Source organism: Malaclemys terrapin, chromosome 2 (assembly GCF_027887155.1).
Source record: "Malaclemys terrapin pileata isolate rMalTer1 chromosome 2, rMalTer1.hap1, whole genome shotgun sequence".
Taxonomy (NCBI): domain Eukaryota; kingdom Metazoa; phylum Chordata; order Testudines; family Emydidae; genus Malaclemys; species Malaclemys terrapin.
This window is the reverse complement of record NC_071506.1, coordinates 141596257-141620336: the sequence shown is the minus strand read 5'-3', so window position 1 is coordinate 141620336 and position 24080 is coordinate 141596257. Positions and strand designations below refer to the sequence as shown.

General features: G+C 49.2%; 2 protein-coding genes across 2 annotated transcripts; one reads left to right on the top strand and one right to left on the bottom strand.

Annotated features, from left to right (window-relative positions):
- Window positions 1-459: 459 nt before the first annotated feature.
- Window positions 460-10049, bottom strand: CIAO1 (cytosolic iron-sulfur assembly component 1). The gene is made up of 7 exons (XM_054019350.1): window positions 9765-10049; window positions 9375-9523; window positions 7051-7162; window positions 5572-5660; window positions 4870-5071; window positions 3300-3387; window positions 460-1323 (listed from the first exon to the last, which is right to left on the bottom strand). Exons 1-7 carry the CDS (start codon window positions 9901-9903, stop codon window positions 1083-1085), a joined length of 1020 nt encoding a protein of 339 aa, XP_053875325.1. The 5' UTR covers window positions 9904-10049; the 3' UTR covers window positions 460-1082.
- Window positions 10050-10540: 491 nt separating this feature from the next.
- Window positions 10541-23344, top strand: TMEM127 (transmembrane protein 127). The gene is made up of 3 exons (XM_054018706.1): window positions 10541-11270; window positions 21642-21806; window positions 22903-23344. The coding sequence occupies exons 1-3, from the start codon at window positions 11027-11029 to the stop codon at window positions 23208-23210; spliced, it is 717 nt and encodes a 238-aa protein (XP_053874681.1). The 5' UTR covers window positions 10541-11026; the 3' UTR covers window positions 23211-23344.
- Window positions 23345-24080: the final 736 nt, after the last annotated feature.

The window sequence follows — 24080 nt, the reverse complement described above, 5'->3', positions numbered from 1 at the left end:
AGCGTGTTAAAGGTACCACAGGGAGGAAGTGTCTGCTGAGATCACTAGTGGGGCTGTGGTCACTCAGTGGAAGCAGTTTGATGATCCTAGCTGCCCTCAGGCTGAGTCCCATCTAGACACTGTTGTCCTTGCCAGGCCAGGGAAAATGAACCAGGGGAAACCTGGGACCATACTGAACTGCTCAATGTAATAAAACCATTGCTCTATCAGCTTGTGCCTGGTTGGGACCAAGACCACCCCCTGCTCCCAACCCATCACGAACCAGAGCGCTACATCCCACAGCCCTGCTCCCCTAGCACTGCTGCTCTGGGAGGCTCCCAAAGGCCACCTCAGCAACCTCATTTCCAGCCAGACTTCCCAAGAACGCTACTTGGCCCAGGGGCCTGCTGGAGACGTCTGGCTCTAAGCCCAGTTGATACCACATCACCAGGGGTATGAAGCGGAGCCAGGATTTGGGGGGACAGCACATGATTATTTATTAGAATGCTTCAATCACAGGCAGCCCCCTCCTTCCCTCCACACCACCCTGGGTCAAGAACGGCCCCTGCCAGTGAAACCCTCAGCTAGGAAATGCCAGTTTCCCATGTAATGGCCAGAACAGGGACCAGCTCCAGAACCAGTCCTGACCCTGGCTCCTTTCAAGGAGTTGCACTATTGCAAAGAGCCATGCGCTGAAGCATCCTGCCAGCCTCGTATCAGCTCCAGGAAGGAACTGATGCTGGGCCCCTTTGGAAGCTGCTCATGCCCCCTTACCATCCACTGAGACCTAGGGAAAGCCTTTTCCTAGGGAAGCTGTTTGAGACACCCCCTCCCCCTCCAAAAAAATTGAACACCCCTCATCTACCTTTAAGACTAGTTTAGCAGTAACAGGTAGGGTTCACCCTGATACCCCAGCAATCCAAGTCCTGGGGGGGAGGGGGCAGTGGCTGCTCTTTTCCCCCTTTGCAGGTTAGGGCTGCAGGGAACATTACCCCTCCCACCAGCAGGACACGTATTCTCTTAGCAAAACATTTAACAGCTGCTGCTGCACACAACAGGCCCAGGCCCGTGGCTATGCTGGGGTCACTGCACTGCTGGGTTTCTCAGCAAACCTCTGGCCGCTGGTACTTCCAAAATGCCATTTCTCCATCATCGCTGCATGAAGCCAGCAGCCCCGGCTCCTTGGGATTCCAGGCCACACAGTTCACGTCCTGGGAGTGAGCCCTGGGCATGTGGGCGGTCAGCGCGAAGGTGGGCTGCTGGGGACTCGACAGCGGCTCTTCCTCAAATATGCGGATAGCATCATCTCCACAGGCTGTAGCCAATGCTCCCGTCAGGCGACACCTGCAGCAAACGGAGGGCAGTGAGTGAGCAGAGATTATTCTCTCGCTGCACGTTGCTGCAGCATGACAGGGGGAGATGGTGAAGCCAAGCCAGTCCCTGCCCCAAGGAGCGCAGACAAAGTATGACCAGCCCGAGGGGCACAGCGATCCAGGTGGGTAGGGGGAGCACAAGGAGGCTGCTTGGGGAAAAGGAGCTGGGAAGCTGGTGAAGGCCTGGAGGAAGGAGAGAAGCAGTGGAATGAGCCCTGCATTAGGCACTGCACATGGTTACCACCCTCAACCGGGGCAGGCTTAGTGGAGGCAGTTTCCTTCTGAGAGCCCCAGGGGCACAGACTGATTGGAGCGAAGAGCCTCGGTGGCCCCCTGGAAAGGGGGAGAGAAGGGTGAAGGTAGTTGATGCCAGGTGGAGCCTGCACTGGGGACCAGATAACTCGTACTCATGGGGGGATTCTGCACCAAATAATTCCAAATTCTGCATATTTTATGTCAAAATAACAGCACATAATGATGCCAGTTTCAGTTATTTTGGTGATTTATTTCAAAATACCTGTCAGCAAGTACGTCTAACAATACAGACAACAAAAGAGGTTCCCCCAGGAGTAGGGAGTTAAAGAAACCCCCATGACAACCAGTTCCTGTTTTCTGTTATGTTTTTGTTGGGTGCCTCAGTCTGGGTGTGTCACATATGCCAGCTGGGCACAGCCTGGGGGGAAACTCTGCCCCTTTGCTCTTTCTGTCAATTCTCGTTTTTTTTCACCCTGGTCCCATAGGGTTATCATATTTCAAGTTCCCCATAGAGCACACTACCAGGGGGAGGTGGAGGGATGTGTGTGTACTGGGAGGGGGCTGTAGGGCCCCCCCAGCCCAGACACCTGTACCCCTTCACCCTCAGAGCCCAGCCGCAGGGTACCCCCCAGCCCAGACACCCATGCCCTCCCCCCACCCTCCCTCCAGAGCCCAGCGCCCAGCCGCAGGGTACCCCCCGGCCCAGACACTCATGCCCGCCTCCCTCCAGAGCCCAACTGCAGGGTACCCCCCAGCCCAGACACCCATACCCGCCTCCCTCAAGAGCCTAGCTGCAGGCTCCATGCCATGCAGGTGCGTTAATGTCCCACCAGGCAGAGACAACCTGTACCAGCTGATAGCAGGGGGGCACAGTGTAAAGGTTTGGCCCCCCCGCAGTCCTCTCCTTACCCTCAGTCTCCCCTCCCTGCAGCTCCCAGCTGCCTCTTCCCAGGAGATGCAGTTTGTTGGCCTCCCGTGCAGGAAGGGGGCCAGCCGCACCCTGTGACTGAGCGGGGCTGGCAAACCCAGGAACCACAACCCGCCCACCCAGTGCAAGCTGGGGAAACAGCGGCTCCTAGAGGCAGCCAGCCGCTCCAGTTCTGCAGGAAAAAAATGAAATTTTGCACAGAACATTAATTCTGTGCAAATTCTGCACTGGGTGGTGGCGCAGAATTCCCCAGGAGTAAACTCAGGTCTCTCCACTGCACAGAGACAGTGCTATTTTAAACATCTGACAGTGGGGGCCTGACCATTCCTGCCACTCTCCCACCGCTAAATGGGAGGGGTCCTGGGCTGGAAGCAGCTGGAGTCAAGTCCTCCAGCACTCAGAACAGTTCAGTGGCAATAGGCTCTTTCTTGGTGACCTACAGCTACATGAGAGGCCCCAGAACTGGAGCTCCTTCTGGCCTAGCAGGTTGGTGGTGCTGTGGGAACTACCCACTGTGCTAACTTGATCATGGCCCCACTGCACGGGTGTTGGCCAGACCCCAAAATTCCCATCATGCTTCAAGGACAGGAGTGATGTGAAGCAGCTTCTGGCAGGCAGGGCCTCAGCTGCATCAGTCAGTGCGTGGCCTGCAGTCCCCGTGTCCTGGGAGTGATTCTCACACAAGTATTCAGGGGTCCCTGCAGGACAAACCCCTCCCACCACGGAGTGTGGATTGGACTGAGCATTCCAAGACCCAGGCTCACCATGCCACATCGTAAATGGTTCTGGTGTGGAAGCCAGACAGGGTGCAGATGCATTTCCAGCTGGGGTCAGCGCCGCTGCAGACCACCCCTGCAATACACCAGACAGCAATCAGAGCAGTTCTGCCTGCAGAGCGTGCAGCACTTGCTACCGGGTTCCAGTTCTGGACCAGGAAGGGAAGACACTGGGTCACGCTAGCACTGCCCCAGGGCCTGATGGGTAGGGGCAGTGCAGTCTTTGTTTCAGCACATGGGGAAAGTCTGCCTGGACTCTAGGGCAATGAACACCGGACCATTGGGGCACCCGGCTCTAGGGGAGGTCTGTAGCTCTGGACCAAGCATCCCAGTGGCAATAAGTGAATGTAAATCAGTAGGTGTCACTGTGACGAGGTGGGGATTTTCCCTTCTTATCTTGTATGTGAGCCTGTGAGTCTTACTGTTTTGCATGTGCCTCAGTTTCCCAGTGTGCTCCACCAATGCCTAGGTGGTGGGAATAAGGGTGTGTGACTTTTGCTAGACCCTCGGGGGCAGGTGAGGATGCCACTAGATGACAACCAGGAGACACTTTGCCTGGGAAGCAAGACAATACCAGAAGGAGGAGAAAAGGGGGGTGCCTGAGGACAGGTCAGTGGAAGCTGGGCAGTCTGCTTGGGGGAACTGGAGGGGGAGTCCAGGGCATCTGGCCCAGGATTCCCCCAAGATGAACATGGCTGAAAGTCACTGATTTCTGTGCTAACAAGTTCTGTTCTACGCTGTGTTCCTCTCGACTAATAAACCTTCCGTTTTACACTGGTTGAGACAAGTCTCTGCTGACTGTGGAGTTGGGCTGCAGGGCACTCTGGCTTCCCCAGGAGCCCCACACGGGCGGACTCGCTATGGGAAGCGCATAGAGGGGCAGGGGAAGCTGAATGCTCCGGGGTCAGACCCAGGAAGATCAAAGCTGTGGAAGCTTCTTGCCCTGGCGACAGTCTGCTCAGAGAGAGGAGGCTCCCCCAGATTCCTGACTGGCTTCATAGGGAGCTGTTTCAGAGCATTGGCCCGGTGACTCTGTGACAGTCACAGATTCGGCTGCTCCAGAATGAGGGGTGAAATGAGCAAAGCACAGGTAGGTTTCCTTGGAGGCTGGTCTGCTCCCCCTATAGGCACAGGTGCCAGTTGGGCCTGACTCAGAGATGCAGAGCGTTTGGGTTACCTTTGCCAGGGTATATGTGCACTGGCAGAGGTTTCAGGGGAAGCTGGCACAGCACTTTCCTGAGTCATTTGTCTGACTAGCCAGGGCTGTTTGTCCCTCGCTCTCAACCAGCTTCACCCAGACCAGTGCTACATATAAAGGGGAGTGACTCTAATGGTTAGAGCAGGGGACAAGGAGTCCAGAGTCCTGCTTTCCATTCTCAGCTCTGCCACCAACTCCTTGTGTGACCTTGGGCAAATCCTCTCCCATTTCCGCAGCTGTATATACTAGGGACGGTACCAACGCACCGCTCTCTCTCTAGTGCTCCAGTCTTCCAGGATGGCAGTGGGGTAGGAGTGGCTCCAGCGATAAGAGACTCTGCCCCCAGCTTGCCCTGCTCACCTTGCTCATTGCCTGGTTTGTACTGGTGCCAGATGCGCACGGTCTTGTCGTCGCTGCAGGAGGCCAGGCGCTCCCCACTCTGGTCGAAGGCAAGGCTCCACACCGTGGACTCATGTCCCTCCAGCGTGGCACAGCACACCCAGTCATCCTCCTCTTCGCGGTACAGCTTCACCGTGTCGTCATAGCTGGCTGATGCCAGCAGCTGATGGGGGAAAGGCGGAACACAAATGAGCTCAGGATCAGGAGATCCAGGATGGGGGACAGCACACGGGACCTCACACACCCACCGAAAATGTGCCCTTTAGATCCCCCCCAGGCTGAAAGAAGAGAGACAGGCTAAGGGGAACGTGGCCTCAGGGAGCCAAGCCTGAAGCCCCCCTTTTTCCCAGAACAGCAGAGCTCCCTCTAAAGGCAGGGTTGCCCTCCACTGGCAGGGTTGGGGGGAATCTGTATGCCTCTTGCTCAGGAAGCTGGGTAAAAGGGAGCCAGTCAGCTGATCACCTTTGTGCCTCTGCCCAGAATCAGACCCAGTGGATGCCTCTCCCAGCTCTAGCTGCACCACCAACTCCCACCACCTTTGGCACCTGCCTAGGATCACAGCAACAACAGACACTGCACCAGGACAGCAGCTGTTTGGAGCGACTGAAGACCTGGGTGGGAGCACATGAGGGGGCTAGGGAGGCCATTGGGGACAGCCCTCACCTCCTGGTTGGGATGCCAGACCACGTGCTTGACATCCTGCGTGTGGGCGTTCAGGACACTCACACACTCGTATTCGTCCTCTTCGTCCACTGTGAGAGAGAAGGGGTTGTGGGTGAACGCAGCCAGGGACTCTGCCCAGTACCCTTCTGCATCCCTGTGACTGCCCAACGGAGGGGCAAAGGAGAAGCCCTGGCTCTGCAGCACCCAACCTAAATAGGTCAGCACAGATAACAGGGCTGCCCCTTAGTCCTTCAGCCGCCCCTTCCCAGACCCAGCTAGTCTGCCCACATCTCTCCCATGATCCTCCAGGTCTCAGGTCCCAGCCTCCCACCCATGGTCCCGCCTCATGTTTCTTGACACGCCTAGTGTGATACAGGCTCATCGGTGCCAACGGTTCACTGTTCTTGACAAGTAACTCGTGTCTCGGACCTGACAAACTCAGGTCCCCGGTATATCATGGTAGCATGTGAGGTCTCTACTGAAAGCTTGAAACTTATCGATACTCATTGCACGATGTACATAAGGGCAATAGTTAAGGAATAATAGAACTATATTGAAAATGGTGACTTATGATCTTGGAGTAAAAGTCAGCCCCCAGGGAACCATGCATCTCGGTGACAGCCCATTCCAGCAGCAGGACGCTGTCACCCAGGCCTGGTTGGCTGGTGATGTAATGCAAGAGTCAATTGTCTACCCTTGCCCCCTCCCAGATCAGTCAAGGGAAAAGCATCAAAGTCAACTGCAATCAAAACCACATGGAGGGAAAAAGAAAACCTTGTTACAGACAGCACCCCAGCTGTGAACAGAGACCAAAGACTGATTCAGTAGGAAAGACACTCATCTTGAAGAGCAGGGGTGTTGTCATGAACATGTGGATCCTGGCTCCTGAGAAGCAGCCAGCTCTGCCAGAGACTGAACTTTTCGGGGGGGACGGGGGACACAACCTCCCTTATTAGCTAGGAAAGGGAACTGTTAATAAATGTAGGTCCTAGTGCGTGGTTTATAGTTTTGGTTTCATTGTAACCATTTGTTTCCACCACTCGGCTTTGTGTCTGGTGGAATCTTTACTCTTACATAAACCTTCTTTTGTTTTATTAGAAGTGTTCACAAGGGCTATGTGTTGTACAGGAGTGGTGATTTAAGGTCAAACTGGGGTAACCTGCTCCTTTGAGGGCAGAAGTTACAGGATTTCTGTAAGTAGCCAGTGTCAGGGGCTGGATATCAGAGGAATACTTCAAAGGGACTTGGAGACTGGGGTGCACCTCTTGTTAACCTGCAAGGCAGATTGTTAGCCTAGCCCAGAGGAGAGAGAGCGGCTGAAAGGCTGGCGGTGTCCAGGAACTAACATCCAGGCACCATGGGCAAGCCGGAGGTACGGGGTAACAAGATGACTCTCAGTCCTGAGAGCCGTCAAACCTGGTTCCCCACATATCTCCCATGGTGCTCCTGGTCCCCCCACCCCTCAGACCTGTCTCTCACCTTCCCAGACCCAGACGCTCTTGTCTCGGCTGCAGGTGGCCAGGAGGCTGCCGGATGGGGCCCAGGATACGGACTTCACCTCGTTTTCATGTCCCTCCAGGGTGGTCACACACTGTCAGAGGGAGAGAAGGAGTTTGTGCTTAAGCCAGCCCCAGGGAGGGAGGAGCCTAGCTCTGCCACATGCTCCCAGTGTCCCCATTGGTCCAAAGGGGCCCAGAGGGAGCAGGAGAAGAGACGAGTGACTCGCTGAAAGCAGAACAAGGAGGGCTCAGACAACCCACCATAAGCGATTCAGAGCCCCGGCAGCTGGGGACAGAGAGAAACCTTCCTCCCAGGAAGACCTGCAGCCAGGAATTCAAACAGACTCTATGGGAACACTCAGCGCAGCTCCACATGCCAGCCCACATCCCCCCTGCTGTAACCCCATTGCACTCATCCCATATGCACCCAACTGCAACTCCATGTCTTGTAGGGAAGCTGCCCCCAGAGGTACTGGGCCAGCCATCCGCCGAGAGTGGGGAATCTAGCACTAAATTGGAAACTCTGCGTCTTTATGAATATATGTTCCCATTTCAAGCCACGCCCTAGAGATCTCCTTGCAGGCTCTTGATCACAAGAACAAGGGACACTCAATGAAACTGAAAGAGGACAAGTTCAAAAGTGATCGAAGGGGAAGTTGTTTCACACAAGCAGTGATTAGCCCATGGAACTCCCTGCTATGGGATACCACTGAGGCCATGAGCATTACTTAGTTCTATGAGAGATTGGACATTTATATGAAGAACAAGATTATCCAGCATTAGAATAGTTAATACTCATGCATTTTGGAAGGGGTTCATGGCTTAGCCAGTTATTACAAGAGGTTAGGACAGGGGTGGGCAAACTACAGCCCGGGTGCCACATCCAGCCCTCCAGACATTTTAATCCGGCCCTCGAGCTCTCGCCGGGCAGTGGGGTTGGGGGCTTGCCCCGCTCAGCTCCCAAAAGCAGCGACATGTCCCCCCTCTGGCTCCTATACATAGGGGCAGCCAGGGGAGCTGTAGGGGCAGCGCCTGAGTAGGAGACAGAGGGGGGACATGCCGCTGCTACTGAGAGCTGCTTGAGGTAAGCACCGCCCGGAGCCTGCACCCATGACCCCCTTCCGCGCCCTAACCCCCTTCCCCAGCCCTGATCCCCCTCCCGCCCTCCGAACCCCTTCGTCCCAGCCTAGAGCACCCTCCTGCACCCCAACTCCTCATTCAAAGCCCCACCCAAGAGCCCGCACCCCCAGAGGACAATCCAGAGTACCGTATTTCAGACAGCACCCTGCCTAGGAAACGTGCTTGATGCTAGAGCTGGACAAATAACTGATTTTTCAGTTTGCTGCAGTTCTAACAAATGAGGGGGAAGGGGGAATGGTTTGGGCCAAACTAAATCTGAAAATTTTGCAAGATTCCAGCGAATTGAAAAAGTGACCAGAAACTGTTTAAACATTTTGTTCAACCCAAAACAAACTCTTTTGATTTGCAGCACTTTTTCACATACCACCACCTAGCTCTTATATAATGCTGTTCATCAGTATTGGTCAAAGCATTTCCCAATCTTTAATGTATTTCTCATCATTCCTCAACAGCCCTGCAAAAGAAATGAAGATCTACAAAGTGGGCTGGGGTGTGTGTATGGTTGTCGGTGGTTCTGTACCACTTTGTACAAAATACTCAGTCACTGGGCCAGTGAGAAAGACACTGGTGGTCAGGGTACCCACCTGGGTGGCAGGATACCCACCCTGCTCCAATGACTAGTTATCCACAATGGAAGAACTTTAACAGGCGAGACAGCGAGAGATCCACAGCCCAGTGACTAGGGCACTCACACCAAACAGAGGGGGGAACTGAATCTAGGGGAGACCACCCCTGCAATGGTGGAATTGGAGGGGAGGGCCCTAGCCATTGCCTAAAACTTACAAGGGACGCAGCACCTCCTCCAGTTTGGTGAATGGCGCCTACATCTCAGAAAGTTTTGGGGATGGAACTATTTGGTGAATGTATGTCAAATTCACGAATCATTTTGGGTCAAGTGACCCTAAATTGTCAATGAATAAATATTGTGCTCAGCTCTAACTGACATCTGACCGATGGACAATCACTAAGATGCAGACAGACAGCAATCCGGGGCCACCCACTGCATCTGCAGGGGGCACAGTAGCAGGGTGTGTGGGTGAGAATGTGTGTTCTGCTGCTCTCTGAGCTCTGTTGATACTTCTGGAGGGCACTCAAATCAGCACCTGACACCAGCACTGACTCCACAAGCATCCTCTACACTCAGCCCCGTGGAGACAGCTGTACCTCAAACTCATCCTGGCTCTTCTTCCAAATACAGGTGGTGGCATCAAAGCTGGCTGAAGCCAGGTAGCTCCCACACGGGGACCAGGCTACCTTCCGGATGGTCCTCTGGTGCCCCTCGCCCAGCACCGACTTGCACACCCAGCCATCCCCTAGGGCAGAGGACAAGAGAGAGATAAGCGAAGAGCGGGAGGCTTGGCAGCCAGAGCTCCCTTCTCAGCCCCGCTCACAAATAGCTTTGCCTATGGCCAAGGCACTACGGGACGCAGCAGCCCACGGGCTCCCTGGACCCAGGAGACTCCAGGAGCAGCTGGGATTTCACCTTCCTGGGACAGAGCTGGGTCCCCACCCACCAGCTGACAGAGCAGGCCCGACTTGGCAGCGGTTCCCTACCCTCCTTGCCCCAGATGCGGATGCTGCGGTCTCCCCCGCAGGAGGCCAGCAGGGTCCCAGAGGGGTCCCAGGCCAGGAACCAGCAGCGAGAGTCAGGGTGGGCTGGGATCCGGGCGAGCAGCGACAGCGAGTCCTTCATCCCGAGGGCGGGTCTGGAACAGCCTCCCTGTGGGGTGGAGCAGAGGTTAGCCCGGAGCGCCCAGCGGGCAGCATTCACCCCGCTAGGCTCCCCGCTCCGCACCCGGCCCGGAGTCCACTCCACTGCGCCCCTCCCCCTCTGCACAGGGACCCCCGGGAGCCCCCGCTCCGCACCCAGCCCCACTGCGCCCCTCCCCCTCTGCACAGGGACACCCGCGCCCCAGCTCGAGCCAACCCGCCTGCGGCGCGCGGCGCTGCCCCACGGGAGCCGCCCGGCCAATGGGCCCCGCACACTCGACTCCCAGGGTGCCTCGCGGGCGCGTGACGTCCTACGGCGCGTGACGTACGGCGCTGCCGGCCGGGGAGGCGGAAGCGGAAGGGCGTTCGGCGGCGGCACCGACTCGGGCTCGGTTTCTCCCTCTCGGGTCCAGGGGCCGGTCGCTACTCGAGGGACTCCGGAAGTGCGGACCGCAGTGGGAACTGTGACGAGAGACCCTCCCGGGCCTGGGCTTCCCTGACTTGAGGGGGAGACGAGACCGACCCCGCTGCGCCCCTCCCCCTCCGCACAGGGACCCCCCGCCCGGACCCCGCTGCGCCCCTCCCCCTCCGCACAGGGACCCCCCCGGCCCTTACCCCGGTGCTCCCCTCACCCCCCGCCCAGCTCGGACTCCGCTGCGCCCCTCCCCCATCGCACAGGACCCCCCGCCCGGCTCGGACCCCGCTGCACCCCCCCCAACAGGGACTTCCGGGGGCCAGCTTAGATCCTGCTGCTCCCCTCCTCCCCAATAGGGAGCCTGTCAGCTGCTGAGAGCTTCTCCCACCTGCAGCACCCACCAGGTATTCACTTGGGCCCCTGGGTGCCCACTCTGCTTCCAGAGGGTGCTTCCTGTGTTCCCTTCTTCCTAAGTGCCTAGAGGGGACCTGGGGTGCTGTGTCCCTCTGGCATCCCTCTTGGGTGCTGGGATTTCCTCACCAAGCTTGTCCTCCGCGTGACACGCATAGGGGTTGTCCTGGTTGGCATTCGCGCCCTGCTTGGGACCTAGAGCAGCACAGTCCACGGGAGGTTGCACCGAGCTAGTTTGTGCCCCTCGGTACTGGATCCATCGCAGGGAGAGGATTCTGGCATGTACACCCCAGGTGGCTCTGGGTTGCCTGGAGGGCGCAGGCGGAGAGGCCAGAGTGGAGGTGCCCTGCCAAAGCAGCCAGAGAGGAGCCTGGCTTCTGCGCTGCCCGGCGCCCTGTCTATCACAGCCCTGTGCACTGCACTGGCGGAACCTGCCTGGCTACGGATTCACGGGGGGACCTGTTCCCGTCAGGAGCTGGGTGTAGCTGATGTACTTGGTTACGTGGATCCAGAATTGCTTAGAGGTGAGAATGGGTTATTTTCTGTTCCTCCTGGGATCGGATGTGGGGGAGTATGTGGTTGGAAATGGCCCAGATCCAGTAAGCAGGAGCAAGCCTTGGTACCATATACTGTACATTTAAAGGGTTTGTCAATCCCCATACTGTCTCTATTACATATTTGTACAGTGACGGCTGACATGGCTTTCCCAAATCATCATCTTTATTATGACTGACTTCATTTCCTGTCTGCTCTGCTCAAAGAACTGAACAGCTTGAGCCTTGCTTTCAGACTTTGCTCTTGAGGCAGAATTCTGCACGTTGAGCTATATGGCGGGTGTCCCAGCTCTGATATTCTGTTCTCTGCACAACTGCCTGTGGCATCAATGGCAGTTCTATTCACGTAGAGGGAGAGGTTGTTTTAAACTCTGTGCTGGGCAGAATTTTGCTCTATGTTGGCCTATAGCCAGTTGTTGAGTGAGCAGCAAGATGTTTGCTTGCACTGTAACTGGGAACTACATGTTATTATTTTGATAAGACATGTGCTACTTCACCCCATGTTTTTAGTGACTCTCGTTCAATGTGTTCCATTAGAAATTAAACGGAGCTTTTCGGGGCAGAGCCAGGATTTCATTCATGGTCCCTTTGGAAGTCAATAGGAATTTTGCCATTGACTTAATGCGGTCAGGATTCTGTATTTTAGTCTATATAGATATTTAGAAAAGAGGTGACTAAGGAGGGATATGATAGAAGTCTATAAAATCATGACTGGTGTAGAGACAGTGAATAGAGAAGTGTTATTTACCCCCTTCCCATACCACGAGGACTATGGGTCACCCAATAAAATTAATAGGCAGCAGTTTTTAAACAAACAAAAGGAAATATTTCTTCACACAATTCCCAGTCAACCTGTGGAACTTGTTGCCATGGGAGGTTGTAAAGGTTAAAAATATAACTAAATTAAAAAAAAAATTAAATAAGTTAATGGCAAATAGGTCCATCAATGGCAAATAGGTCCATCAATGGCTATTAGCCAACATGGTTAGGGACGCAACCCATGCTCCAGGTGTCCCTAAATCGCAAAGTGCCGGAAGCTGGAATTGGATGACAGGGGATGGGTCATTCAAAATTGCCCTGTTCTGTTCACTTCCTCAGAAGCATCTGGTACTGGCCACTGTCAGAGACAGGATACTAGGCCTTGGTCTCGACTCAGTATGGCCGTTCTCATGTTCTTCTGCCACAATCATCATCCTAGTATCTGAGCACCTTCCAGTAGTGCATTAAACAACATAACTGACATCTGTCACATACTGTTCCCAGGGGGAGAAGCATGTGCAGTCAAATTTCTTGCTTTGGTAGGGCTTTTAAATTTACACATTGCTCTGTATTCATGCTAGAGAAAGGAAGTAAAAGAAATGCATCAAGGTGCATTGGGAATTGGAAATACTTGGAGAGGAAGGTGGTGAGGTTTGCAGTGGTCTTTAGTTCCTGGGGGAGTTCATTCCACAGGATTTCACCCCAGGTCTTTGCGGATTTCTTTACAGTGTTCTGAGAGCTGTGTAAAGAACATCATTGGAAATTTGCACTAGGTTAAAGACAACACAGTATATGACTTACATTTTATAAAAAACAGTTGCTTCAGTTTCTTTATTAGCAAAAGTAGAGGTGGTGAAAAAATGGGGGAGAAAAATTGGCAAAAACTTCAAATTAAAAATAAAAAAATAGTAACTTTCATTCCATGTTTTTAAAAGGAACAATTTTTTCACATTGAATTTTTTTTCATGAACATTTGTATATTTTATTTACAACAAAATTGTTTTTTGGGTTTCTGTCTCTCCCCTCATTTCGCCCATTTCCATGCTTACCCGAGGAGGCTGTGAATTCCTGTCATTGGAGAATTTTAAAAAACAGGTTACTCAAACACCTTCAGAGGCAGTCTAGGTGTATTTAATATAGTCCCAGCACAGGAGGTGGGGCTAGATGACCTCCTGAGGTCCCTTCCAGCCATACATTTCTGACATTCTAAAACATTCAGTTTCATAAATGTGGATCCACATTATAAACTTTTTAACATTATTTGAACCCTCTGCTAAGGGTTCTGAATTTCTACAAAGAGTATGCCTCAGTGGGTTGGTAAAGGGTCACCAATGGGTCAGTTCAATATTGTTTACTGCCTACCTCATAGCTACTTAATCATCTGTGAGAAATTAATCAATGCTTCTCTAACTAGATCCTAGTGGACAAGTGTCTGTAGCACAAATGCCTCCCTTGCTCTCAGTCTTAACTGAGAGACCAAGGTCTGAATGGTCCATGGAGTCCCTCTAAGACAGGGGTCGGCAACCTTTCAGAAGTGGTGTGCCGAGTCTTCATTTATTCACTCTAATTTAAGGTTTTGCATGCCAGTCATACAGTTTAACCTTTTTAGAAGGTCTCTTTCTATAAGTCTATAATATATAACTAAACTATTGTTGTATGTAAAGTAAACAAGGTTTTTAAAATGTTTAAGAAACTTAATTTAAAATTAAATTAAAATGCAGAGCCCCCTGGACCGGTGGCCAGGATCCGGGCATTGTGAGTGCCACTGAAAATCAGCTCGCGTGCCGCCGGTTGCCTATCCCTGCTCTAAGACAAACACTTTGATGTTGGAAGTTTGCCTTGTCTCTCTGTGTTCTGCATCTGCTTTGGAGATAAATAGAAATCTTCATTTTCAGGTCTGTCAGTTCAGCATCTTTCAACTAGCATAAATTCCTTTTAAATAAAAATCAGTCTGAAAAGCACCACTTCATATCCTTATCCATATCACATCCTTAGGATCAGCTTTGTTCTTGGCACTGGCTGTGGAAGCGGAAGGGGATGTTCTTGAGAAGGCAAGAAATACAGAAACTTTGGTGTAGTTGAGTTTTTCCTTTAATTTCCTGTTTTAATCAAGTTGCTGTCAGATGTGGTTGAGAAGTTATTCATATTAATGTGTGATTGTGTCATGTTTAGAGCTAAATCTCTTTCCTCTATCGTATATCCGTTACGTCTTGCTGCATGTTTCTGCAGATTGTTTCAAAGAGATTAAATTCCAGACAACAGGTTAGAGCAACCCCTTTAACTTGAAATATTAAGTCACTTGGAATCTTTGATGCCAGTATTTTGCCTGTTCCTTATTTTAAAGACTAGTATCCCATGTGTGAGTGTCAGTCAGTGGTTAATTTTGGAGTTGAGGCTGATCCAGCCAACCCCAAAATCCAGATCCTAATGCTGTTGCTGAGGGCTTGTTTACATGGTGTGTTAGTGTGCACCAGTGGGATGTAACTTCTGGTCCACACTAGCATATCACGTACTAACTGGCTCGTGTGGACCTTGCTGGCGCACACTGACAGTTCCCTAGTGCACATTGACGTGGTACTGTTTGAAATAGAACTACCGGTACATTAACACACACTAGGGAATTTTTAGTGCACGTCAGCAGGATCCACATGGGCCAGCTAGTGCGTGACACACACTGGTGCAAATTAGAATTCACACCCCACTGGTGTGTGCTAACGCACTGTGTAAATAAGCCCTTAGGACTCACCGCTAGTCAATTAGCTCTTAAGCGGCAGCACCAAGGTGAGAAGGGTACTCTGACGAGCTGGCCAGCAAGTGCAGGCTTCCAAATATGGATTTGTCCTTTCCTTGCAGACCCTCCTCTCAGTGTAGTGATCCAGTGTCAGCCAGGCCACAACTGCAAATGTGTTGCTAATCATGAAAAACTTGCTTTTTGAGATGCCTAAAGTGGGGGGAACCTACATGTCTGTTGTAAAACCATGTAATTAGTGCTAGGATTGACCTTCATAACAGAGAAATCAGAGCTGCCGTTGCCTGGTATGTGTCATTCTTTTGGGTAGAGGAACCATAAAGTGTGCTATGCAGATTTCTGAGCATCTAAAGGGGTGAGTTTTATTCAAGTACGGCACTGATTCCATTGCTTAACAATGACTTCCCCCTCCTTTTTGGAATCTTATTTGGTTAAATGTTGAGGTTCACCTTTAAAGAGTTCATCCATGACTTATTTAAGAGCCACCTTTTCCTTTGTATAAACTGGCTCGCCGTGCTCCAATAGCAGCCGTATGGATAGCATGCCTGTAGTTGGGAGGACAGCTGACCTTCTAAGCTCTGGGTTTTGCTTCATGACCAGCTGCTAGGCAATTCAAAAGTGCAACAACTTCCTCACTCTGTCAAAGGCTGACATCACCTCTGTAAGGCTCACAATTCCAGCGGGCCCAAGTGGCAAATGCTTTGAGGTTGCTTTGACTCCTATGTGATAACACAGCACCTGCTGCCGTTTGTTTGGCCACTGTGCTAATTCAAGTGATTGGTTTTTAAAATCACGGCTTTAAAATTCCCCTGGCCTAGATGACATCACTTCATAAAGCCCTGGGCTGCTTCTTGGCAGGGAGGAGGTGTTTTACGAGTTCTGAAAGTGCTTCACAGTTACTAAGCTACAGTATGAGAACCTGGCAGACCTTTTACAATATCACTCTATTGGGGGACTTAGGAGATGACTGTAAAACTGTGCACAGGTGAGATGTGGAAGCACAGAGAGAACATCAAAGAAATTTGCTCATGGTGCATTCATTCCTGAGATCACAGGCACACGAACCCCCTGGTGTCCAGCAACCGAGTGCTGTGTACATTTGCTTTATGATGAGCTGAAGAGAAAAGTTAGGTTAAACATGGAAAGGAAGAGTATTGAGTTTCTGATTTTTAGCAGCTGCAGCTCTGTGTCCTGCATCCAATCCTTTGTTTTTATTAGGGCTGTCGATTAATCACATGAGTTAACTGCAATTAACTCAAAAAAATTAATTGTGATTAAAAAAATTAATCACTATTAATCGCAGTTTTAATCGCACTGTTAAACAATAGTATACCAATTGAAATGTATTAAATATTTTGGATGTTTTTCTACATTTTCATATATATTATATTCTGTGTTGTAATTGAAATCAAAGTGTATATTATTTTTGATTACAAATATTTGCACTGTAAAAATGAAAAACAAAAGAAATGGTATTTTTCAATTCACCTCATACAAGTACTGTAGTACAATCTCTTTGTATTGAAGGTGCAACTTACAAATGTAGATTTTCATTGTTGTTGCATAACTGCATTCAAAAACAAAACAATGTAAAACTTCAGAGCCTAAAAGTCCACTCAGTCCTACTTCTTGTTCAACCAATCGCTCAGACAAACAAGTTTGTTTACCTTTGCAGGAGATAATGCTTCTTGCTTCTTGTTTACAATGTCACTTGAAAGTGAGAACAGGCATTCTCATGGCATTGTTGTAGCGGGCGTCGCAAGATATTTACCTGCCAGAGGTGCTAAAGAGTCATATGTCCCTTCATGCTTCAACCAGCATTCCAGCTGACATGCCCATGCTGATGACGCACGTTTAAAAAAAATAATGCGTTAATTAAATTTGTGACTGAACTCCTTGGAGGGGGAATTGCATGTCCCCTGCTCTGTTTTACCCGCATTCTGCCATATAGTTCATGTTACAGCAGTTTTAGATGATGACCCAGCACATGTTCATTTTAGAACACTTTCACTGGAGATTTCACAAAATGCAAAGAAGGTACCAGTGTGAGATTTCTAAAGGTAGCTACAGCACTCAACCCATGGTTTAAGAATCTGAAGTGCCTTCCAAAATTTGAGAGGGACGAGATGTGTAACATGCTTTCAGAAGTCTTAAAAGAACAACACTTCAATGTGGAAACTACAGAACCCAAACTACCAAAAAAGAAAATCAACCTTCTGCTAGTGGCATCTGACTCAGATAATGAAAATGAACATGTGTCAGTCCTCTCTGCTTTGGATTGTTATCAAGCAGAACCCGTCATCAGCATGGACGCATGTCACCTGGAATGGTGGTTGAAGCATGAAGGGACATATGAATCTTTAGCACCTCTGGCAGGTAAATATCTTGCGAGGCCGGCTACAACAATGCCATGTGAACACCTGTTGTCACTTGAAAGTGACATTGTAAACAAGAAGTGAGCAGCATTATCTCCTGCAAAGGTAAACAAACTTGTTTGTCTGTCTGAGTGATTGGCTGAACAAGAAGTAGGACTGAGTGGACTTTGTTTTATTTTTGAATGCAGTTTTTTTTGTACATAATTCTACATTTGTAAGTTCAACTTTCATGATAAAGAGATTGCACTACATTACTCGTATTACGTGAATTGAAAAATACTACTTATTTTGTTTTTTTACAGTGCAAATACTTGTAATCAAAAATAAATATAAAGTGAGCACTGTACACTTTGTATTCTGTGTTGTAATTGAAATCAATATATTTGAAAATGTAGAAAACATCCAAAAATATTTAAATAAATGGTATTCTATTATTGTTTAATAGTGCAATTAATTGGGATTAATTTTTTTAATCGCTTGACAGCCCTAGATTTTATGTTTGAATCCTGCTGCTACAAACTTCAGCTTGAGAATTGTATCAACACAGTTAAAATCTTAATCAAATCATGCTGCCCAAGCTCTATCATTTTTGCCCTTTGGGACCCATCTTTACCTCACTCCTGTCATATTTATTCCACGTGCACGATATATTGTAAGCTACATGCATTATATCTACAGTAGAGCTTCAGCGTTATGAACACCAGAGTTACGAACTGACTGGTCAACCACACACCACCCTTGGAACCAGAAGTATGCAATCAGGCAGCAGCAGAGATTAAAAAAAAAAAAGCAAATACCATACAATACAGTACTGTGTAAAACATAAACTACTAAAAAAAAGATGTGACATAATAAGGAAACTGTTCCTGTGTTTGTTTCATTTAAATTAAGATGGTTAAAAGTAGCATTTTTCTTCAGCATAGTAAAGTTTCAGAGCTGTATTAAGTCAATGTTCATTTGTAAACTTTTGAAAGAACAATCATAATATTTTGTTCAGTTACCAACAACCTCCATTTCCGAGGTGTTTGTAACACTGAGGTTCTACTGTATATGTTTGTGTTGTTCGTAACAAACTCTGCCCTTCTGGGGTAATTTCCATCCTAGGATCTCAGTGATTTTGGGATGATTGGCATGATGCCCATTGTGCAGATGTGGAAACTAGAGCACAGTGAGACCAAGTGACACAGTAGTACTGGGAATAGAACCCAGGGACTCACAATTCAGGTAAATGTATAGGCCCAAGTTTTATAATAGGCCGTTGGAGAATTTACCCTGGTGTAGGTGATGTGACCGCTTGATGTCTGTGGATGGAATAATACTGTGCTCAATTTGGGGACTTCACTTGTTGAATATGTTTTTATGCAGATTTATGTTGCCATGGTGAAAGTAATATAAAACAGAAGTGACTTGCCTGTCGAGTGTCTAGTCAGCTGTGAAATTCTTGATGATATTTTCAACGTGAAAGAGACTAGACTGAAATAACTCATGTGCAAAGCCTTACATAGGGGCTCTGTGCTGTAAACAGCACCACTAACCTAGGAGGGGGGTTCCCCTGCTAAGAGAAATGAACAGCTGAGGTCAAGCAGCCCGCCGAAAGGCATCAGAAGCAGCTTGTGACTCTCAGTTACCAAGGCCATGATTAGAGCCAGGGGCCTGGAGGTCCTGGGTTCTAACACAGGCTGTGCTAGTGACTCACCGTGTGACCGTAGGCAGTCACATCCCTTGTGCCTCCCTCAGCCCTCAATAACTATAATACTGGGTAACACACACGACTGTTGAAAAGCAGCTGCTGTATGTGCACTGATCTTTTCTAAGGAAAATAAATACAAACCGTGCCTGAAGAAAGAGAACCTTGGTTCTAACTGACCTGTACTTAGTGGAGGATAAAATAATCTGCATAAAGTCTTCATAATACAGCTAGGTTAGTTTGTACAGTGTAGGCTGATGTTACCCAATATCTGAATTTGACCCTACCACTGTAGCAAGGAGGTGAGAAATCCCACAATGGTCATTCCATATTAAATTGCATCCCTTCTAATTCATACAATACCATAGTTAGATCCACATGAGTGACCCCTTAGATCCACAAATAGCATCATTTGGTCTCAGCTTCTGGACCGCTGCTGTAACCATGCCCTTGTTAGCTGTGAGTCACAGGCTTTTCTGATGCCCTCTGACAGGATGTTTAACTTCACCTCAAGCGTTCACTTCCCCTCTGCAGGTGACTCTCCTAGTTTGATGGAGGTGGTGGTGTTTACAGGGGGTGTGAGTGGGAATCCAGTTCCGTGATCTGGGCCTTATTCTATGTAGTCTTTCACACAAGCCACATTAACACACCCCTGCCATGCTTGCCAACCTAACGTGGCAGTCCAATAACATCAAAGGGGGAGAGGAACTGTGAGATGGGCAAAGTTTGAAGAGTGAAAACTTGCAGTTGACGTTTGGAAGTGAGATAGAGAACATGGTGCATGGGAGAACTTCAGGAGCCTGCAGCTCATGTAAAGTGGGAAGATCATGGTCCAGGATGGAGAGGAAGCTGGTGCTCGATGAAAGAAGAAAGGACAGAGAAAGAAAGAGAATATTCATGAGTTAGTTTGGAACAAGTCTCTGGAGGATTTAAAAATGTATGGGTTGTGTAACTGGGTCAGGTTTTTGTGCGCAGTGCATAGAAACCTACCCCACCCCACCCCAGGCATTTCATTCTCTGCATCATTAAAACCTTCTACAACAGGTTGCACTGTTTCAGCCGTCTGTCTTTTCCACATACCCAATTGCCTATTAGATTTAAAAATGTTATTAAAGCTAATGTTAAAATTATATAATACACAGGTTGAGAAAAGAGTGTCTGTACATCTGGGTAGAGTGCTTAGACTATCCACAAGTACAAAGTTTGTTTAAAAACTCATAAGATACATAATCAGCATTAACCCAAATTTAGGTGAATAAATTTAACAGTGCAGTTTAGATATTCGCATCCAAGTATTTGGGTGCATCACTCATGAAAAGTTATACAGAGAGTTGGTTGTGGAAAGCACATATATTAATGAGTGAAGATTGTCCCTCAGTAATTGAAAATTTAGGGTAGGTTATCCACTTAGAGGTGTCACGCAGCTCTGTTATGCTGAACACAATTGCTGCAGGCAATATATAAAAATTAATTTCAATTTTCAGACTGCTAACGTGGTTAACAGGTGATGCTTATGCAGTGTTAAATGACTGAAACCTTTTTACTTTGCTGGGGATGCTAGAAGAAGAGGGTTCATTGTCATCAACAGGAGTAATTGCATCCAGCCTCTTATGTAAGCTGTTCTGTGTATTGTGCTTATCAGCATCTCTTAGCCGAAATACAAAATAAGCCACAGTGATCATTCTCTGCTACAACTAATGCTGCTGCTGCTGGACTAAAGGAGCTAACCCCCTCATCCCATCAAATCTTAATTGTCCTTCTCCTTGTCAGCCTCAGAGGCTGAGAATTGGCACCACCCTGGAGATGGAACTGCCTTACGCCATCACCATTCCATGTTGAGTATGGTGGTGGGTGGGCTTGGGGGAACTTGCCCAGTGCTTTCCTGGCTGTACCTAGTCTGTGGACAAAAAATTAATTTCGTTCTTGTGGGCTGCCAAACCAGCACATTTCAGCATCGTAAAACTCTCACGAAGGCAAGCTCACCAACACAAGTGACCATAGATCACTATTGGAATAGTTAAGAGCAAACCAGAGTTTACCCTTGAAGGAATGGCCACCTCTGGGCTGCAAGGTGACCTCCGTTTCTACAGCACTACTCATGCGTCTAGACACAATGTTAGCTGTGTTACCAGGAGGCTTTATTACTAAATCAGTTTAATTTGCAGCCTCTTTTGTTATTTCCTGTTGGCTCAGCTGACTTAGATTCTTGTCTGTGTTTCCTGAGTCGGTTTCATCAGCATAATAACTTCTAGTGAAATATTTGACTGATTTGGCTGACAGTTGCAGTGTATGCACTTTGGAATACTGAGGTAAATGCAACTGGCAATGTCCTAGTTTGCGCCTGTATCTCTTCTGTTTTGTCAGTTCCTTTCACTAGCTTTGGAAAAACATTGTGCATAATTACAAACTCTGGGGTGATAAGCACCTCTTGAGAGGCATTGAGTACCCACACCTCGGACTGAAGTAAATAGGAGTTCGATGTTCTCTCGTTTGATAAGTGATCAGTCATGCCGCTTTGGCTGAGGGACAGAAGTCTGGTGTCTGGATAAAGAGTGTGAATATTTCCCCAAGTGAAGATGCCCCAGATAAAGGCCTGATAGCCGAAGGCTGATGCCTGTGCAGTCCCCTGCATGGATTCTGATGCATGTGGAAGGTTAAATGACTCGGTTCTGAAAAGCCCATCCCAGTGTCTGAATGAGCAGAGCAGCTCAAAATTCATCCTGAAACAGTGAGATTTTGAGGTTTGACACTTTGTATTCTCTCTCTCTCAGACTACTGCATGAATCCACAGACAGTCTTGTTGCTCCGGGTCATCGCTGCTTTCTGTTTCCTTGGAATAATCTGCAGCCTTTCAGCTTTCCTGCTGGATGTTTTCGGACCCAAGCATCCTGCGCTGAAGATTACTCGGCGCTATGCCTTTGCTCACATTCTCACAGGTAACTGCCAGGGCATTTGCACCTCAGTGAGGCTGGTTATGTGAGGTGGCATACGAGCATCAGCAACTGCAGCGTGGGAAAGCTGAGTTGATATCTTACCTTGGGCCCTTGTACACCCTCAGCCAAATACACCTCAGAGCATAGCAAACGGGAAATAGTATTGCTATCCAAAGGGGTTTTCCTTGTGTCCCTGATCCCTGCCCGGTCAACATTCTCAGCTGCAGAGTTCATGTGCCTTTATCTTCCCCTCTGCTGTCAGCACAGAGCATTGTCAAAGTCCTAGAGGTGTCAGTCTGTGCCCTTGGCTGCAGGACTTTTGCTCCACGTGCAGCTGCAGCTTGAAAAGCAGGGGTTAAATCTGTCAGAAATAGAGGCCTAGGATGAAGTTTATATTTAGTCTGTTAATGGGGATGAGCTGGTATATTTCATTTCCAGAGTGATCCCTTAGCACAGACAGAGTGAACCAAAATAACCATGGCACCCCTTCCCCCCCAAGTCAGGGGAAGAACTGCCATTGATCTTAGTAGCAGCAGGGTTGTACTCTCCACCTACTGTGTGTCGCACAGGTGCCAGCTGTGCTGTCTGCACTGTGACCAGGGTTGTTATAAATCAGCCCTGGACATGTGCCAAAGGTGTGTAACTTGCATGAACCTTCAACTTCCCTTCCCATCTGCTGGCCCCCGTCTGTGAAAGATGAGTTTAGAGATTGAACACTCTGGCCCTGATTCCCAGGCATCCTTAAAGCCCACATTGCCCATGATTTCGCCCAACCTATTTTGGCTTTTATCACATCCATTTTCCCTCTTCTAGTTGACGAATCCTCCCACCATGCTATGCAGGTTATAGAAGTCAGGTTGAGGTTCCTCTGTGCATTACTGTGCAGAGACGTAGGGCTGGCCCTGAAAATCTGGCATTTCTGTTTACTTTGTGGTAGTCTCCCGGGGGGGGTCCTGTGCAGTTTCATTGATTTTTTTTTTGGTTTGGTTTGGGTTGTTTATTTGTTAGGCCAAAAAAAAAAAAAAAAAGTAATTCACTTCCTGCTTGGTCACTTACTTCTCTCTCTCTCTTGCATATCCTCCACTGCTGCTGGTCTCAGTTTTGCAATGTGCCACTGTGATTGGATTCTGTTACTGGGCCTCGGAGCTGATTCTTGCGCAGCAGCAGCAGCACAAAAAATACCATGGATCTCAAGTCTACGTCACCTTTGCTGTCAGCTTTTACCTAGTGGCGGGAGCTGGCGGAGCCTCCATCCTCGCTACTGCTGCCAACCTGCTGCGCCACTACCCAACTGAGGAGGAGGAGCAGGCACTGGAGCTCCTGTCCGAGATGGAGGAGAATGAACCTTACCCAGCGGAGTACGAAGTGATCAACCAATTCCAGCCGCCTCCTGCTTATACGCCATAATGCTGCTTTCTCCCAGCCCCCCAAAACTAACTGCCCACCTCTTTTTGGGAATGCACTCCCTTGCCCATGGAGGCCACTCAACAGTGCCTCACTTCCCAGGCACCTTGCTCACTCTTATGCTCTTCTACCCACAAGGGAGAGGACTTGCTTTAGAGAGTCAAATGACCAGCGGTTTCTTCTTACAGAGCCCCCCAAAACCTCCTTGTTTTATGGACTTTGTTTTGTGATTTTTATCTCCCACTCCCATGCACTGTATGTACCTGGCAGTGCTGAAATACTCCCTGACCAAGGTGATTTCAGCAGCTCTCAACTTCCTGTGTAATCTCAGAGACTCGTACTGTGCTGCCCCAATACTCCCACTCACCCACGTACTCACCAGCATGGTGCAGGAAATCACACCTGTCTCTGACATGCATGTGCATACCTGGAGGAGGGGTGTGTGTGGTTGGGGGCAGGGGGGTTCCATAATCTTGCATTGTGATATTCAAGATATCATTCACACTGGCCCGTATACCTACATGGAGGTGAAAGTCACACAGGTACACACACCTGCATTAGAGGTGAATTCTACAGTCTTCTGTAGTTGTTGTCCATGCAAGCTCAGTCAAGCCTCTGTAGAGGTGTAACTTAGTGATAAGCACACCCTGGAGAGGTGTGTTCCATAGGAGCACCGTGACACCTATATATAGGTGAAACTCCCGCCACTATGAACTAGTGTGTAGAGGAGAAATTCCTTTATATCGGTAGCATACTAGGTGAAAGGTCTAGCAAATCTGCCACCGCTGCTTTTTCCACTTCCACACTCTGATTCATGCTATTGACACAAGCATTTTGCACTTTATTCTCCGAGCTCACGGCCTTCCCCCCCCC

Bases quoted from the DNA above. Each gene is read 5' to 3' on its own strand.
- CIAO1 (XM_054019350.1), bottom strand. From the start codon at position 9,903: ATGAAGGACTCGCTGTCGCTGCTCGCCCGGATCCCAGCCCACCCTGAC. The intron at 7,163-9,374 runs GTACAGCTGTCT...TCCCTCTGACAG, and splicing joins AGAGCCAGGATGAGTTTGAG to TGTGTGACCACCCTGGAGGG. The intron at 5,072-5,571 runs GTGAGGGCTGTC...TTCCCCCATCAG, and splicing joins TCTGGCATCCCAACCAGGAG to CTGCTGGCATCAGCCAGCTA.
- TMEM127 (XM_054018706.1), top strand. From the start codon at position 11,027: ATGTACACCCCAGGTGGCTCTGGGTTGCCTGGAGGGCGCAGGCGGAGA. The intron at 11,271-21,641 runs GTGAGAATGGGT...TCTCTCTCTCAG, and splicing joins GGATCCAGAATTGCTTAGAG to ACTACTGCATGAATCCACAG. The intron at 21,807-22,902 runs GTAACTGCCAGG...TGCTGGTCTCAG, and splicing joins CTTTGCTCACATTCTCACAG to TTTTGCAATGTGCCACTGTG.